Genomic DNA, 15,271 nt, shown 5'->3' with positions numbered 1-15,271 from the left:
ATATTGAAAAACCTGATGATCTGCACTATACCATGTTCTTTATTTTCATTTTTTACTACATCTGTATTTCATTAAATTGGACCCTCTAAACTTGTTCACTCAGTCCAGTAAAATTAACCTCAAGGAATATTTTTCTAATTGTTGGTCTATGTCCACTTTCATTCAACCTATTTGATGTGTGAAAATTGTAGATTTTTTTTCTCTACGTCAGCCTCCCCGCCTATTTTGACTCGCTGCCCAAACAGTGTGTGTTAGAGGTCTGTTCCCACCCTGGCCTGTGTGCACACACAGGGATTATGTGGAGTAGGGAACAATGTTTCAGCGTGCGACTCGTGAGCGAGAACATTCCAGCGCCTGAGCCTTCAGAGGCCTCCCGCCCAGCAGCAACCCGCCGTGGTCCTGCCTGTTTGGATCCCCAGGAATGTCCTCGTAGTCCCACAGACCAGCCCACCACTCCTGCCAACTTCCAGACATCCCACTAACTATGGGATTATGTAAAGTCCTTTTTCCTCAACATTTTTCCTCGCAAGGAATGTGTTGTTTTTCTCTTGTGGTACTTTCACAGCTACTTTTTTCCAACAGTTTTTTTTTGTTTGTTTTGAATATTGTGCAACTAGATTTCCTGCTATAGTTGATTTCACTACAGTTCTCTCACACAAGTATTTCTAAACATATGGGGAAAAGTTTTCTATGGCTTTTTAAATGTTTATGTAGCTGAACCATGCGATTCAAAAATGAGACCTGCTGCTTGTCAAATGCACTTGGCTGTTAACATGGTGCCACTTGGAACAGAAAGTAGTTCATCTTAGGCCAGTTGTCTAATCTTGTTTATATGAACTAGATAAAAGTTTTCTGTTTTCTCGATTAGTCAGTGCTAAATCTTGGCTATAGGCTTCAGGGTTAACTCCTCTAATCTAAAAGCAAACCTTTCATTGTTGCGTTGCCTCTCTTTAAGAAAGTCTCAGAGGCTCAAGCTGCCACCCTGCAGGTGGTTAATGGCAGGATGAATGAAGTTTAAATCTGCTGCACATCATTTTGGTGTCACATAGGCAATGGGAGACCTGTTAGGATGAATGAAATGTAACATTAGCAGATTATGATGATTATTGGAACATATTTTACCTTGTCAGTTGTGATGTGCAAGCTTGGTCCCTATAATATAGTGGTCTACAAAATATTGAATACAGTCAGTGATTTGCAGTTATGACATTTTGAAATGTTGATGAAGAATACAGTAGAGTATATCGTGCAGCTCTATATTAGTATTTAATTGGATTTTATGAACTGGAGAAATGTCTGAAGTCAGATCAGACTTTGTTTCCACCTGGAGCTCAGAGTCTGTCTGTTGGTGTGAAGTTGTCTTTTTTTTCTCCTCATCAAGCATGCAGCACCTTCTACCAGCTATTTATAAAGGCATTAAGCACCTGACAACGTACATACTGCATTCTCTAAAAGTGGTGGAAAATAAATCTGAGAAAATGTCCTGCATGTGTTTATGAATGTAACATAAAATTCATATTTACCTCTGCTAGAGCTTTTTATGTAGTTTCTTTCAATGCTTGAAATAAATGTGATATTACTGCAGGTGACTGACGTCCTTCTTGCTCTGTTTCCACAGAATAATGTGCGAGACGGTGCGATACGAGAGACACGAGGCCAACGAAGTGCTTTACTAGTAAGTCCTACAGTGTGTGCATTCATGAATGCAGCAAGTAACAGATTTACGGGCTCTGACCCCGGCAATAACTGGATGTTATTGATGAACTGAAACAGGCTGGCTGCACACAGCAGAGCAAACGAAACGTTGCAGGCAAATGAAAACAAATGTCTAAAGTGCAGACGGAGTTAAGGCAATCCCCTGTAGAACGTTAGTGAGTAAAAACTGTTTCAAGGCATCTGAGCACCGCTAAGAAGAGAAAAATATCTTTTACAGCAGAGGTAGGATGTTAGCTGGTCACAGCTTCACATTTCCTCCTTTAATATATAATTTGGGGTTTAATTGAATCAGGGAGGTGTATTGAAAGCTTCTGGATGTGTTAGATCAGTTTCCAAAGGCTGCCACTGCTGCGGTTCACAGAATCAACACTTAGTGTTTGACTGCTGTCACATGGTGACGACTTCCCAACACCCATGGTGAGAATGAAGTCTGTTAATTAACTCTAAGCTTTTCCACAGGCTGGAAAGAGTTCAGTGTTCATTATTTTTTCTTCCTTCACATTCCTCGTATGTGTTTTAGGAGATAATGAAGAAGACCAGACACCTTCCTAGAAGTTCTCCTGGTGCTTTAGCAGCTGAGCAAACAAAAGGTCTACAGATTAAGTAGTGGTTGAATAATGGATTCAAGTTTGAGCATGATTCTCTGGAACCACACACTGTGCCATGAAAATCTCATAAACCATTTCTAGTTTTGTATATTACATTTTCGTAATCTTTAAAAGTATCTTTATTCAACTATCCTCCTCACCTACTGAAGAAAATAAGCCAAAAAGCAACCAGAAATGTTTTTTAATAAGCATTTTCAGAACAATTATAGAAATATACTCCAAGACCACTTTTAACCACACTGAGAAACTAACAATCTGAAAACAAAATACATAGAAACAAGGAATTAAGTTAAAACCTCTACACAAGCTATCGTGTGGTGTTATCTTCTAATCGGTTGAGTTGTTTTAGTCCTCTGTGTTGCTGGATGTTTCCCATCAGAGCTTTAAACATTATTGGTGCACTGATAAATCAGCCCTGATTTTCTTAATTTTGGGAGATCAGTGATAGGATAATATTTAAATATGACACCGATCTTTTCTACCTTCACAAAGGTCTGAAAGTCTTTGCTGTAATAAACCAGGGTCTTTATTCAGTCCTTAAATCTGGAACAACAAGGATTTTTATTCAGGGATCTTCCATGTATGGAAACATTCTAAACAATAACCAGACTGTATCCCTTCTCCCATGGAAGCTGTTTCCATCCATCCAGCTCATCTTTCTTTCTGTCCATCTATCCAAGCATCAGTTCATCATCCATACTTTGATCCATTTCTTTCTCCCATAATTTTGACATGAAAACCTTAAAAACTTTAAGAAATGGGTGTTATGTTAACTGAGGACTGATTTGTGGTGTCCTGAAAGTATTCGGTGACATGTTAACCAAACGAAAGCAGGAAGCTTCGGCTGAATCTCGTGGAAGATGAAGTGTAAAGCCAGCTCCTATTTATACAAGATGCACTACGATGTAAATTTAAAATAGGAGATGCAAGTTCTTCAGGTTTCCAAGCATACTGTTTCTATTTAACCAGATAGAAACCTGGCTCTCTGATGTCAGTAAAGCTTTCCTAAGGTGTGGAACATTCAGAAAGTAGTTGAGGATTATAACCAGGCAGTCTGTGTGCCTTGTAGCTGACTTCTCATAGAAACAGTGATGTAGCAGCTCCGCTCTGATAGATCTGTGAATTAAAAACCTTCTCAGAAACACAGCAGGTTATTTCTCTCTTCCTCATTACATGTTTCTAAGCCTGTGGCCATTTTCTTTCCAATGACTTTGGCACAACTGTTCTGTTGCATGTCTGTTTGCATTTATTAACCCATAAAAATCGTGCAGCGCACTCCCTGATAAAAGCAGGGGTAATAAACAGCAGAGGTTCAGATTGAGTTTTGTCATGCAGCAACTCAATCGGACCTTTCCTCTGGATCAAACAAACCTTTAACTGCCCGTTATCACATCTTTATCTATTGAGAACAGTAGCAGCAATATGCTGTGGAATGAGGGTTGTAAAAGCCAATGAGGGAGGAGGACTGTTAAGGTAATCATATGGCTGAAGCAGTTTGACAAAAAAGAAATGCTTTAGGAGTTTGTCATCAGTGAGACGAGGATTTCTCCTTCAACCATCCGATTTTTACGTTGGGCTAAACCCGGACTCTTAAGTTTTTCTCTCCTACAGAGACATTTTCCAGAAGTTAGTTAATGAAGCACTCACTTCTAAGCTCATTGAGTGTCTGTGGCTGTCGGCGGTCCTGGAGTAATGATGGGAAGATGAAGACAGTAGTTCTAAAAACAGTTCTCATATTTACTGCCTGAGGAGCTCCCTGCAGTGATGACACTATATATATGCACAAATATGAGCAATCTCATTTAATATCTTTTGAAGACATGACATCCCATAAAGAGCAGAACCTCCCAGGGTTTACGCTCGTAACGTTATTGTGCTCAGCCATCGTCACGCGGAGACGTCAATGTTTTCAACGGTGGGAACATTTTTCTGTCTAGGAATGCCCATACCTGCAAATGTTTGACTCATGCGGTGCACTGATCACATGTTTACATTTATGCAGCAGAAAGTACAAATAAAAAAATATATGTATTGAAAATTTGTATGTGGTAACAAGTTTCTTCTTAAAAAATAAGAAAAAATAAATTCTTTCAACCTGTCTCCAACATCCTCACTTAAAATCACCCAAAATGTCAGCATATTAGTCATTAATCCTATAGCATTGCTAGAAGCACTGTATGGTAAAATATGAGAAAATGGATGGATGTGGTTTGAAATGACCAGTTGAGAGGTGGGTCTCTTTTCAGAGGAAACCTCACAGGTTCTAGTACATCCTGAGGTGTTTTGAACTGAGCCCTTAACCAAAGGCAACGCAGCTCTGGCATGCTGCATGATGGTTGAGGCTGTGTCTGTCTATAGGCATCTAGTTAAACAGCAATCAGCAACTGTATTTGACCAACAAGTGCCAAAACATTGAGTTTTACTGGTTGAGACACAATCCTAATTCAGGTATGACATGCACAGGATCTTTAGACTTTTTTCCTCTATGCACACACGCTTGATGGTTCTGGACGAAAGCCCCAGTTCAGCACTGTCGCTTCAGTGCCACCATCGCAGCAGGAAAAGGACAAGGACAAAAATGCAGCATGAGGGAGTTATCACCCACATGGTAGCAGCACAAAGACTGAGAAACCACTGTCAAGTCTTCAAGAAGTGTGCAACAGTTAAAGCGTGTGGATGCTTCCATAATGATCTTCATTCATTTTTACTTCCTAACTCAGTTCCAGACATTTACATTGACATCTCAGTCATCTCCAGAAGACATATCTGTCTCCGCTTGTATGACTTTACCAAAGATGAGCTGAGTTTTTTTTTTTTTTTTATCTGATTATTTGACACACAGATCAACAAAATATCCAAGAAACCACGGCAACACAAAATCACCTCTTAGTTCCACCTCTGGTGTTCCTCAAAAACTTTAGCCGTTCGTTAATGTATTCCGAATTATCTGTATAAATATCTGCATGCAGTGAAAAACAGATTTCATCCCCTCCTCTGAGCTTCTCGTCAGGTTCTTAAGTTATCATTCTTAAAAGTGGAAAATCATTCTGGTTCATAAAAATTTACTTTGGTTTTTCCAAGCTTTCCAAAAACTAGAGATCGGAAATTGTCCACAAAACATTTCAAATCTCTAACCAGTTGGTTGAACATTGTTTTGTGTAAATATGAACTGGACTCTGTGAACTGGAGCAGAAGTCACCACATGTTGGACATTACATCGGCGCTGGGTCACAAACTGCTGATGGTGCGAATATCACAAACAGCTGATCCCAAGTTCCTAAATCACGATAGCAACCAGGGATTTCCTCTCAGGTCATAAGACTGACAACAAAAAGAGCAGAATTCTGAAAGATTATTCAGGATTTTTTCCCCTCAATAAATGTCACTGAAAACTACATTTTTGTACTTACTGAGTTTATCTTTTTTATATTAAATGTGTTTAATGATCTGAAACATCTTTGTCAACAGCACTAAAACAAAGGGGGGTAAATAATGTTTCACAGCACTCTACATTTTTCCAGACTGTCATTTCCTACGTTTGTGAGGCTCTGAAGCTCTTTGTGGGGAAAAGCAATCTCATTAAAATCTCCCCACATTTTGGTAGCTAACCAACATTCAGCACTGACAGAACAGGTTTGGGTAAGGAGGAAATGTTTGATCCTGTTCTGAGAAATCCCACTAAGGTAACAATGTCTCTCAGCCCGGCACTTGAGCTGTTTTTGGTTCTGTTTATTGTAGAAAAATTGTTGGCTTTATTTCGTAACATTACACACATATTGTGGCTTTGAGTCTCTGGAGAATTTCATGGTGAAGGCAGCCGTACAATAACATCTTAATGGTTACCGCTGCTGTTTTATTTTCAGTGGAGAGAAACCACCGTTGTGTCGCAACTCCTCGCTCTGTGTAACCTTGTGTTGTTCTTGGTGGACATTTCTTACATCTTTGTTTGGCCGTTTGGGAATCCATTGTAGTATGAACTGCTTCACATATAAAGAAATCATAACTGTCATGTTAAAAACACTTAAAATCCAACAGCTGCTTTTGTTTAAATAATCTTTATTAAACATCAGTTGTATGAAGATTAACTATTGATTTTAAACCCATATGAAAACAAATTCTCCATGATTTTTTTTATATTCTAGATGGAAATGTTTCATGTTTGTTTATATCCTGTCAAGGATATAATAAATATTGAATCTACATTTTAATTTCTTTGATTTTTATGTATTTATAGTTATATTGATCATAGTCTAATTTGATCCTTTCCATTCTATTATCCATTATATAAATTAAGAATTTAATCTGTAAATCAGTTTGGAGTTGATTAGATCAGGAGTCTATGTAAGACAGACATCTTCAAAGAATTTGTATGAACTTGTGGAAGTATAAATCTACTTTTGACTTCATGTCTACTTTGACAATAGTATACATTAGTACTAAAAAACTGTTCTTAGAATGTATAATATTTGACTGATTTGAACATTTCTTACGAGTAACTTCTAACAGATAAAAAGCTCATGAACTGGAATAACCTTTTAAGTTTCCATATAACAAAGATAAAAAAATGTTTGAATTAGCAAAAAAATGTAAAGAAAACCACTTTTGTTTTTAGCTGATGTTGGAGTTGGAGCTCAAACCAGAAAAATCCAGCTGAGCATTGCCAGAAGGGAAGTGGTTATCATGCTGAAATCTGAGGGAGTGCAGAGTTATGAACTTCTGAACTTGGATTTTACTAATCATTGATTATCATAAGGGGAGTTTAATTGTTGCTTCATGTTTCATGAGTCAAAGCTAATTTTCTGAAACTCTACTTACTGGAAGGGTTCTGTCTTCATGGTTTCACCTCTCCATCTCCATGGCGCACACACAAGCAGACTCCCTGTTGTTCCAGGCCTCCCTGTGGGCTTTTACAGTGTTAGTGTTTGACTATTGCTTCCTATACGGATGACCCAGATCAGTCAAGCCGTCCCAGAGCATCCTAGTCTTCTTTCTGCGTCTTTTTTGTTTTGGTGCGCTCTCCTCCTCCTCTTGTTAGGCGCTTCCTTCGTTTTGTGCTTGCTGGTTATTAATAATTGAAGGTTTTGTTTGTGTTCATCCCAATGCAGAGAGGGATCATGAAAGTATGGAGCGAGTACGTGGGAGAGCGGAAAGAGACGGTGGAAAATGGAGCATGATTCCTTTTGAAATAAATGAGAGATTTTACACTCTGTCAGGTGAAAGTGTGGAGAGGAGGAGGAAGAGTTGATTAAAAAAGAACAAGTCAGCAGCACAGAGGTGTTGGGTGTAAATGTATGCTCTTGTGTAGAAGCAGGTGTATAATAGGTTCACCCATCCTTTACTTTTCTGTAAGCACAAACCAGTGTCACATGTATGATTCCCCTTCTGTTTCCTTTGCTGGTTTTAATTAAAAAGTCAAATTTAGCCCTTAAACTTTGCTTGTCGGTCTCATGACTGTCATGACATGCTAATAGCTAAATTTCTTAGCAGCAAAGATGACCTTCCACAGTAACATGTTGTTGACAGGCTATGCTAATCCACCTCATTTGCTTTTGTCGCTCCTTTTTAAATCTCTGTCTGGTTGTACGGTTAGAAAGTAATCTCTGAAGATAACTGGAATCGTCAGTTTGGAACTGATCTGTAATTTCTATGTTTAGCTTCTGGGTTTACGTCACATTACTAGCTAAAAACTCAGGATTACGCATAATATTAATGTTTCCTTCTCTGAATTTCTGCTTCCTCTTTACAGTCTGCCAGCTGCCCTACAGCACCTATGCTGACAGTGACCACAGTGGAGTGCTGTGTTAAAAAATGCTGCTGTCCATTCAGGGAAAAGCTGTTTTTTTCCTGGTAGTAATATGTAAAATCAACTTTTTTGAGTTTTTTAAAGAGACAGAGGCCCAATTTCAAGGCATTAAGTTACAAAGTTAAATTTCTTTTTGCCATATTTGATATATACTGCGACAGACTGGCGACCTGCCCAGAATGTACCCTGCCTCTCACCCAAAACGCTCGCTGGAGATCGGCACCAGCAGCCCTCCCGACCCCACTAGGGAAAAGGGTTTACAGAAAATGGATGGATGGATGGATATTTGATATTTATACTGCATTTTTATAACAACAGAAGGTAACATAGTTACTTTATTGTGCTACAAAGTGATACCCTGTAGCTGGAAAACACATAACCCTGCCCCTTTAAGGGAAAAAAGACAAATTAAAACATAACTGATCCTCGTGAGTTGTCCTCAGTTCCGCTACAATAAACAACCGACTCGTTAAAATCCTGTAAATGGTGCCAAAGGTCAAAGGTGGTGAGACTATTACTCTATTTTTGTGGAATTACTTATGGACGATGGAATTGATCTACTGATTTCAAAATTGATCTATTAATTTCTAACCTAACACTAAGAATTTATTTAAAGTTACTTTAGCAAAGTCAGATTGAGTTTTTCAGTTTTTACTATTTTTTATTGCCACAACAAGAAAAACATGTAGCAATGTTTTTATTCTGTATGAACATTTTTGAGAATAAAAGGTCGGTGTTTCTCATTAAGATCCAAAAAACTAATGAGTTGTCAGATATTATCTGAACCCTAAAACCCCGTCCATCACCTCTTCCATCGTAGCATCTCTCAGACCAGCTAACTGTGCTTTAAAATAATAATTTAAAAAACTAGTACGGTTTGAGGCTGCATAACTTGGTGACTTAAAGCAAATATTCAAAAAGATTCAACAGAAGGCATCATCCTTGCATGTGGGTATGATTTATTCTCTGTATTTGTTTGTTTGTCCTCTTGTAAGGATTAGACTGCCTGCTACATCGTCTGAGGGTCAGTGTGAGTTTATGTCTGTAGCGCCCAGATTCTCTGTCTACATCCCTCAGCAGGGTCATGCTGTGGGTGGTTTGTTCATTCATGGTGCTACTCCATCTGTGCGTCTCCAAGGAAGCCTTCTCTTTGTTTTCTGCTTCCTTTTTAGTCATTGTTCTCCCACAAAGCACTACAAACTGGAATTTTAAAGTAAAATCTATGAATGTTTGATCCAGGAGAAAATATATTATACACTGTCAATAAGGGGGCTGCATTTATTTAATATTCATGTTAAAGAAGCTCTTTTCTAGCTTTATTATGTTATTTATGCTACTATTAATGATGAAACTAATGTGTAGATGATAATGTTGATGCAAAATATAAAGATGAGTTTATGAAAGTGCCTCTTAAATTGATGCTTATGTTTGGAGGTTATTTTACGTGACAACCATAAACATCAATGAGTTATACTGGGAGTAAATTTAAAATATTAAACAAATCTTAATATTGCTGGATGCATTTGTATTCAGTCCATTTTACTTTGATAGCTAAAGCTATCAAATGCATGCCACACTTTTCAGATTTTAGTTTTTGAACACCATCTTTACTTTTTCTTCCACTTCACTATTATGCACTCCACTGTGTATTTTCAGAGTATTTTAAGTAAAGGGGTTATTAATTAGATTGCAACTGTTTGTAAATTTAATTTCTGCAGATGAAAACTGTGCAGAAACTGGCCAATCGGAAGAGAAAGAGCTATTAAAGAACTTTGAGGGGTGAAGAGTTAATATTGCTTGATTTGAGTGATAACAGGGACTAAATGTCCTGCAAAGTAACTGTAGTGAAGTGTTGCTAATTATCAGACTTACAAGTAAACCTTTTACACACCTGTTTATTACTTTTTCACTATATTTGTGTATAAAACTCTTGGAATGTTGTTTCTCATTCTTTGTATTAATTTGAGTCTTTGCTTGTGATTTTCAGCCCGGATGATGTGGGAAGCTGTTGGTACATCCTGTTGTCAGGCTCGGTTTTCATCAAGGAGTCCATGTTTCTCCCAAGAAGCAGGTAAGATCACCAACCAGCCTCAGTGCTATTGGAAAGTTTGATCTTCCTGAAACATCAAAACAGTGTTCTTCCTGCTGTTTGGTGTTCATACTTGCACAGTCGAGAGATAAAACTTAAAATCTGGATGTTCTAGACCACTATATCTTGTTCATTATAACTTATTTATATCTTCTGCAGAATTCAGTCATGACTCATTTTATTTTTTTACTTTACAAAATTAGTTGTTTAAACTCAATAATTTTTCAGCACAAAGCATTATGAGGAATTTTCAGTTTAATCCACAGGATTAGAAATGTCTCCCTGAACTCTGCACTGATCAGCACCTCTGGACCCAAAATTCAAATGTTAAAGAGCTGAGATTTCACAACCAGAGCTGTAAAATGTGGAACTCTATCTGTGGGTGGTTTGGAAACAATGATCTTTTTATCCCTCCAGCTTGCATAACACACCTACGGCCACTGAGCTTGTGGCTGACGCTTTAGCCATTGGAGCAGAACCCTCCTGGCTCTGCAGCGGGGGTCTTAACGGGTCATTCTTTGGGTTCTTATGAACATGGGAGGAATTTAAAATGGCTGAATTTAATCAGAGATGCTGATCTAGTCTGAAACAAACCTCAGTTTTACAAAGGTGAAATTGTGATCTGGATGCCAGATAATAATTTGCAGGCTGGTTAAAGCCAAACGTCTGACTTCAGTCCCTAAAGCTTTTACTAAGTGTTGGTTGTGAAATAGCTGAACCTCTGCTGAATAATGAGCTTATGTGCTAACTGATGTGATCACAGCTCTCAAGTTTCTACATTTGGTTGAAATTGTAAATATGGTGCATTAACTGCTTAATGATCAACTTTGGAGCTTTATTATTTGAGTAGGGAGATGGGCATGTTATTGCAAAAGTCAACATGTCTTTTGGTTGTAAAAATCCACATTATTATCCACATTGACTAATCAGAGGCCGATGTGGCTGATGGAAGAAGCTGATCAGGTGTTGCAGTGTTGCAGTCTGAATATTATGGGAAGACATAATATTCAGATTCAGAAAATCATGTTGGAGGAAAGTTTGGAAAGAGAAGCTGTTGATTGTTTTAGTAACATGATCTGTAAACGGCAGCCGACATTAGACAACACTCCAAGATGCCAAGATTCTATAAAATACTCTTTTCACAACATGCAAAACTTGTTTTCTTACAGAGGCCTCTATTTTTGGTGTGTAAAGTTGAATTAGCACTCATGATTTTCACAAATCCACCCACTTTTCCTGGGCTGGATTCACGAGGAAAACATGCTGTGTTGCCATTTAGCTGCCGCACATCTATGTTATCATGTTTTTGTTGGTTTCAATCTTCCTCTACTGAAGCAATATGGGAACCAGCCTGGTGGCCCCTAAAGCTATATAGCCATTATAAATATGTGAATCAGGACAGTGTTCATTTGGCCATGAAAATGGCTGTTTGGCTCATACAAGGTGTCAATTTCTTTGTTACTACTATCAAAATGTGTAGAATTTCTGCCTCCAAAAACAGTGGTGTTTTCACTTGTACTCTTGTTCTCTGGGTTTAATAATGGAACATGTTTTTATAACCAGTAATGTGCTGCAAATTCTGAAGACATGGCTGACATTGAACCCTTCATAAGAAATGCTGATACTTTGACAGGAAATCATTTCAAGCCTTGGTTTAGTTTCATATTCTACTAGTTAGCTGTTGGTCACCTTATGATTCGAATAAAAAAAGAAAAACCCTCCGCTCTAAATGACAGAGCACCCTCTCAGCTTGAAAGGGAAACCATTTAATAACAGGAACAGTTTGGTTTTTATACTGGGGACTGCAATAAAAGTTCTAATCAGTGAATATGTGGAGGCCACCCCATGTTGTGTCTAAGAGTATCATTAGGGGTCTATGACCTCAGTTACATTTAACTGCCTTGTAAACGGTTTCCTAAATCGTTACCTACTCCATTTTGTCAGGTTTCCTCTTATTTAGAATGACTTCTCCTCATTAGATGCTTTTTTGAATTTGCACCAGGAAGAAAACACATCCTCCTTCATCTAGTCTATAAAGACTGTTGAGGGCAGAATGGCTCTGAGGGGAAATTGGTTGTGACACGAGGAACTGAACAGAGTCCGGCGGGACTTCCTGAAGCTTTTAAAGATGCGCTGGAATTGGGTTTCAGGCGGACCTTGCCCAGAAATGGCTCTCCGTATCTAGACTGACAGCAAGGTTGAAAACCTGATATGGCTCCATCCTTCTCTCAGTGCCTCTGCTCTCCTCCCTGGTAGCGGTAGTTAGATCTGATCTGGGGGAAGATGAATGACTCAGCCGTTAAGTGAAGAAGTTGGAGCTGTTTGTGCGAGATTTCACCCATGTGTGAAATAAAATACAACTCTTCTGAAATAAAATACAACTCTTCTGAAATAAAATACAACTCTTCTGAATTAGTCTTTAGGAGTGGGTGACGGATTTAAAGTGAGTGCAGGAGCATGGTCTGGTAAGCTTGATCAAGAGGCATCATGTCTTTATATTGAAGCTTAATAAATCATTATGGAGCTGCTGTAATGACAGATTACTAAAGAGTCAATAAGAATCTTCACTTTTCTATCTTGACAGCCATAACAGTGAAATGACACTGTGAAACCATTTTCCATAGCAGTGGTTAGTTTGTGTTTTGTAGGCATGTGTTGATTTTCTTCAAATTAGATTAAAATATTTTTTCAGAAAATCTCATAATTTCTTAACCAACTCCTCACTCACTTACTGAGAAATCTTATTTTACATGGAACAGGGATATCTGACTTTTAGTTTTGGATTGACTTGTGGTAATTAAAAGAAAATCTCAAATTAAACCTGGAGTCTTCAGTCTTAATTTATTACACATTTGTACACAGATGTGTGTTTATTTTTGTGAGAAAAACATTTTTCTGCTTGGATAAAGATTGTATATGTGAACATGCCAATATTTGCTAATGATTAAGAGAAGCATGAATGTCTTATCTAAAGCTATACAATATAACTTGATTGTGCAGATTATTGCAACTGACCATTTGAAAGACTATTGTTGAATTTGTAAAGGTTCAGCTAACTCAGATATTACTGATTATTGATGCCCCCAAATTTATAGGAACATTTTTGGGATTCCTGTTAAAACCTGACCTTGTACAAACAATGGTCTATAAAGATTAAAGTGAGCAAGTTTGGTTCTGAACTGACCTAACTCCCCATTTCAAGCCCCCACAACGCTGATTGCATGAATTTGAGCGGAGACTGCAAATCAGGCCTTCTTGCCCAACAATTCTACAATAATGGTCAAAAACCCCTAAACTTGTGGATCTTTCCCACATGGATTGAAGCTTGGATGACATGTTTAACCCCATGGATTAGAAATGGGATCTCACTAAAGTTCATGTTTCGAAAAGAAGTTTAGAAAATACTTTGACAATATAGTTTATTTACAAAAGCCAGCAGAGAAAGTGGACAATTTGCTGAATACAGATCGGTGTTCTCAGGTTTCGCAGCTTTTCTGACAAAACATCCAATTAACACTACAAGTTCTTAGAAATTATTTAACTTAGGATAATATAACACTTGAGTTGTAAGTATAGTGTGTCAGGTTTTATACCAGCAACCAATCAAAGCCATATTTAGTTTAATTATAGATTTGGAGTAACTGATTTTGGGTAATGGTTGCCTCTGAATTTCTTCTCGGTGTTCCTCAGCTCTCATTTTACAGATTTTTCTCCCATCCTTATGTGACTCAGACTTGTTGCTGTAGGCAATCCAGTTTGCTTTGTAAACCTTACAGATTTTGTTTACTACTAAATTTAGAAAAGCTAATTCTGGAGTTTGTAGTTTTTCATGATGGACTGAGTAACACAAGAGGAATTGTTCTGAATGTTGGAACAACTTCTCTTTAAATGAACGTGATAGCTTCCCCTGTATTGTGAACTTTATTAACCCTGTTAACGGTTTAACTTCCCTCCCTGCTGAGTCGGTTCATTATGAGCAGACCGCTTCTAGAACCTTGAGCCACTTCTAAATGAATCAGCACCTGGTTAGTGGAGGAAAATCACGCTGATGAGTTAATTTGTGTCTTGTGTGTCACGAAACGGGCCAGTACAGCTCAGACTGAGAAAAGCCATTCCATCTTAAGTTTCTGTTGCATGACTACTTGTGTTTTTTGTGTCCAAAGCTATTTTCAAACTGCTGATCTTTTTATTTTTTTTAATTCCATGCAAAAGAAACATGTCATCTTTCATCCAGCTAGCTGGAAGTGCACAGCAGCAGTTGAGGGAGAGGAAGCATCCAAATATTCTGTACTCCATACAATCTAAGATAACTCAAGTTATTTGAGCATGTTTAAAATGTTGGAATCGGTAAAGAAATTACATTTATTCCCATCGCATAAAAACATTGTCAATAACCTTGGCCATATTTGTGTTTTTATCAGAGTTCATTGAACCACATGCTCTTGGTAAGTTCTTTGTAGACTAAAAGTACCGATATGGAAAATTGGGCCGATATTGATATTATGTTGGATTCTAATATTTAACTGTATGATTTCAATTTTGATGCTAACAGCATTAATTTTACTTCTCTACTTTAGTTAAAACCCCCATCATCCTGCATTACATAAATGTGACTGTTACATGACCAAACAAACATCACATGGCTGACCAACCCGCTTTACTGGAGCACAGTCTGCAACAAAATGAAAATAAAGATTGGTTGTTAATATCAGCCCAGTTTTACTTATCAAACCGCTACTGGTATATTGATGTCAACATGTTGTCCATCCTGACTTAAAATAGGAGTTTTAATGTTTGTTAATCAAGACAGAGTTGTCGTGTCTGAAAGATTAAATTTCATCTTCTATCTCTGTCTATGAAACATTGCCTATAAAATTGTTCACCTTCTTTGATTTGGTGCTTTACCCACTTATTATTTTTACAAATCAGTCATGATCAGTAAAATTTTGCTTTTTGACAAGAACCCAACAAAAAAGACTTTCATGTCAAAGTGAAAATTGATAATAGTATTATTAATTTAATAATAGTATTATTAATCTAATTAAAACACTTAAT

General features: G+C 37.7%; 1 protein-coding gene across 3 annotated transcripts in view; it reads left to right on the top strand.

The window, feature by feature from the left end:
• LOC103137362 (rap guanine nucleotide exchange factor 2-like) overlaps positions 1-15,271 on the top strand; it is an 86,388-nt gene that overhangs the window by 30,747 nt on the left and 40,370 nt on the right. For all 3 annotated transcript variants that reach the window (XM_016670900.1, XM_016670902.1, XM_016670901.1), the window contains exons 3-4: positions 1,619-1,675; positions 10,115-10,198. In XM_016670900.1, coding sequence (XP_016526386.1) covers positions 1,619-1,675; positions 10,115-10,198 — 141 coding nt within the window. The remainder of the gene's footprint in view (positions 1-1,618; positions 1,676-10,114; positions 10,199-15,271) is intronic.

The sequence above is a fragment of the Poecilia formosa genome, unplaced genomic scaffold, assembly GCF_000485575.1.
Source record: "Poecilia formosa unplaced genomic scaffold, Poecilia_formosa-5.1.2 Scaffold39, whole genome shotgun sequence".
Lineage (NCBI taxonomy): Eukaryota > Metazoa > Chordata > Actinopteri > Cyprinodontiformes > Poeciliidae > Poecilia > Poecilia formosa.
The sequence above is the reverse complement of the archived record's forward strand: the minus strand, read 5'-3'. Positions and strand labels throughout refer to the sequence as shown.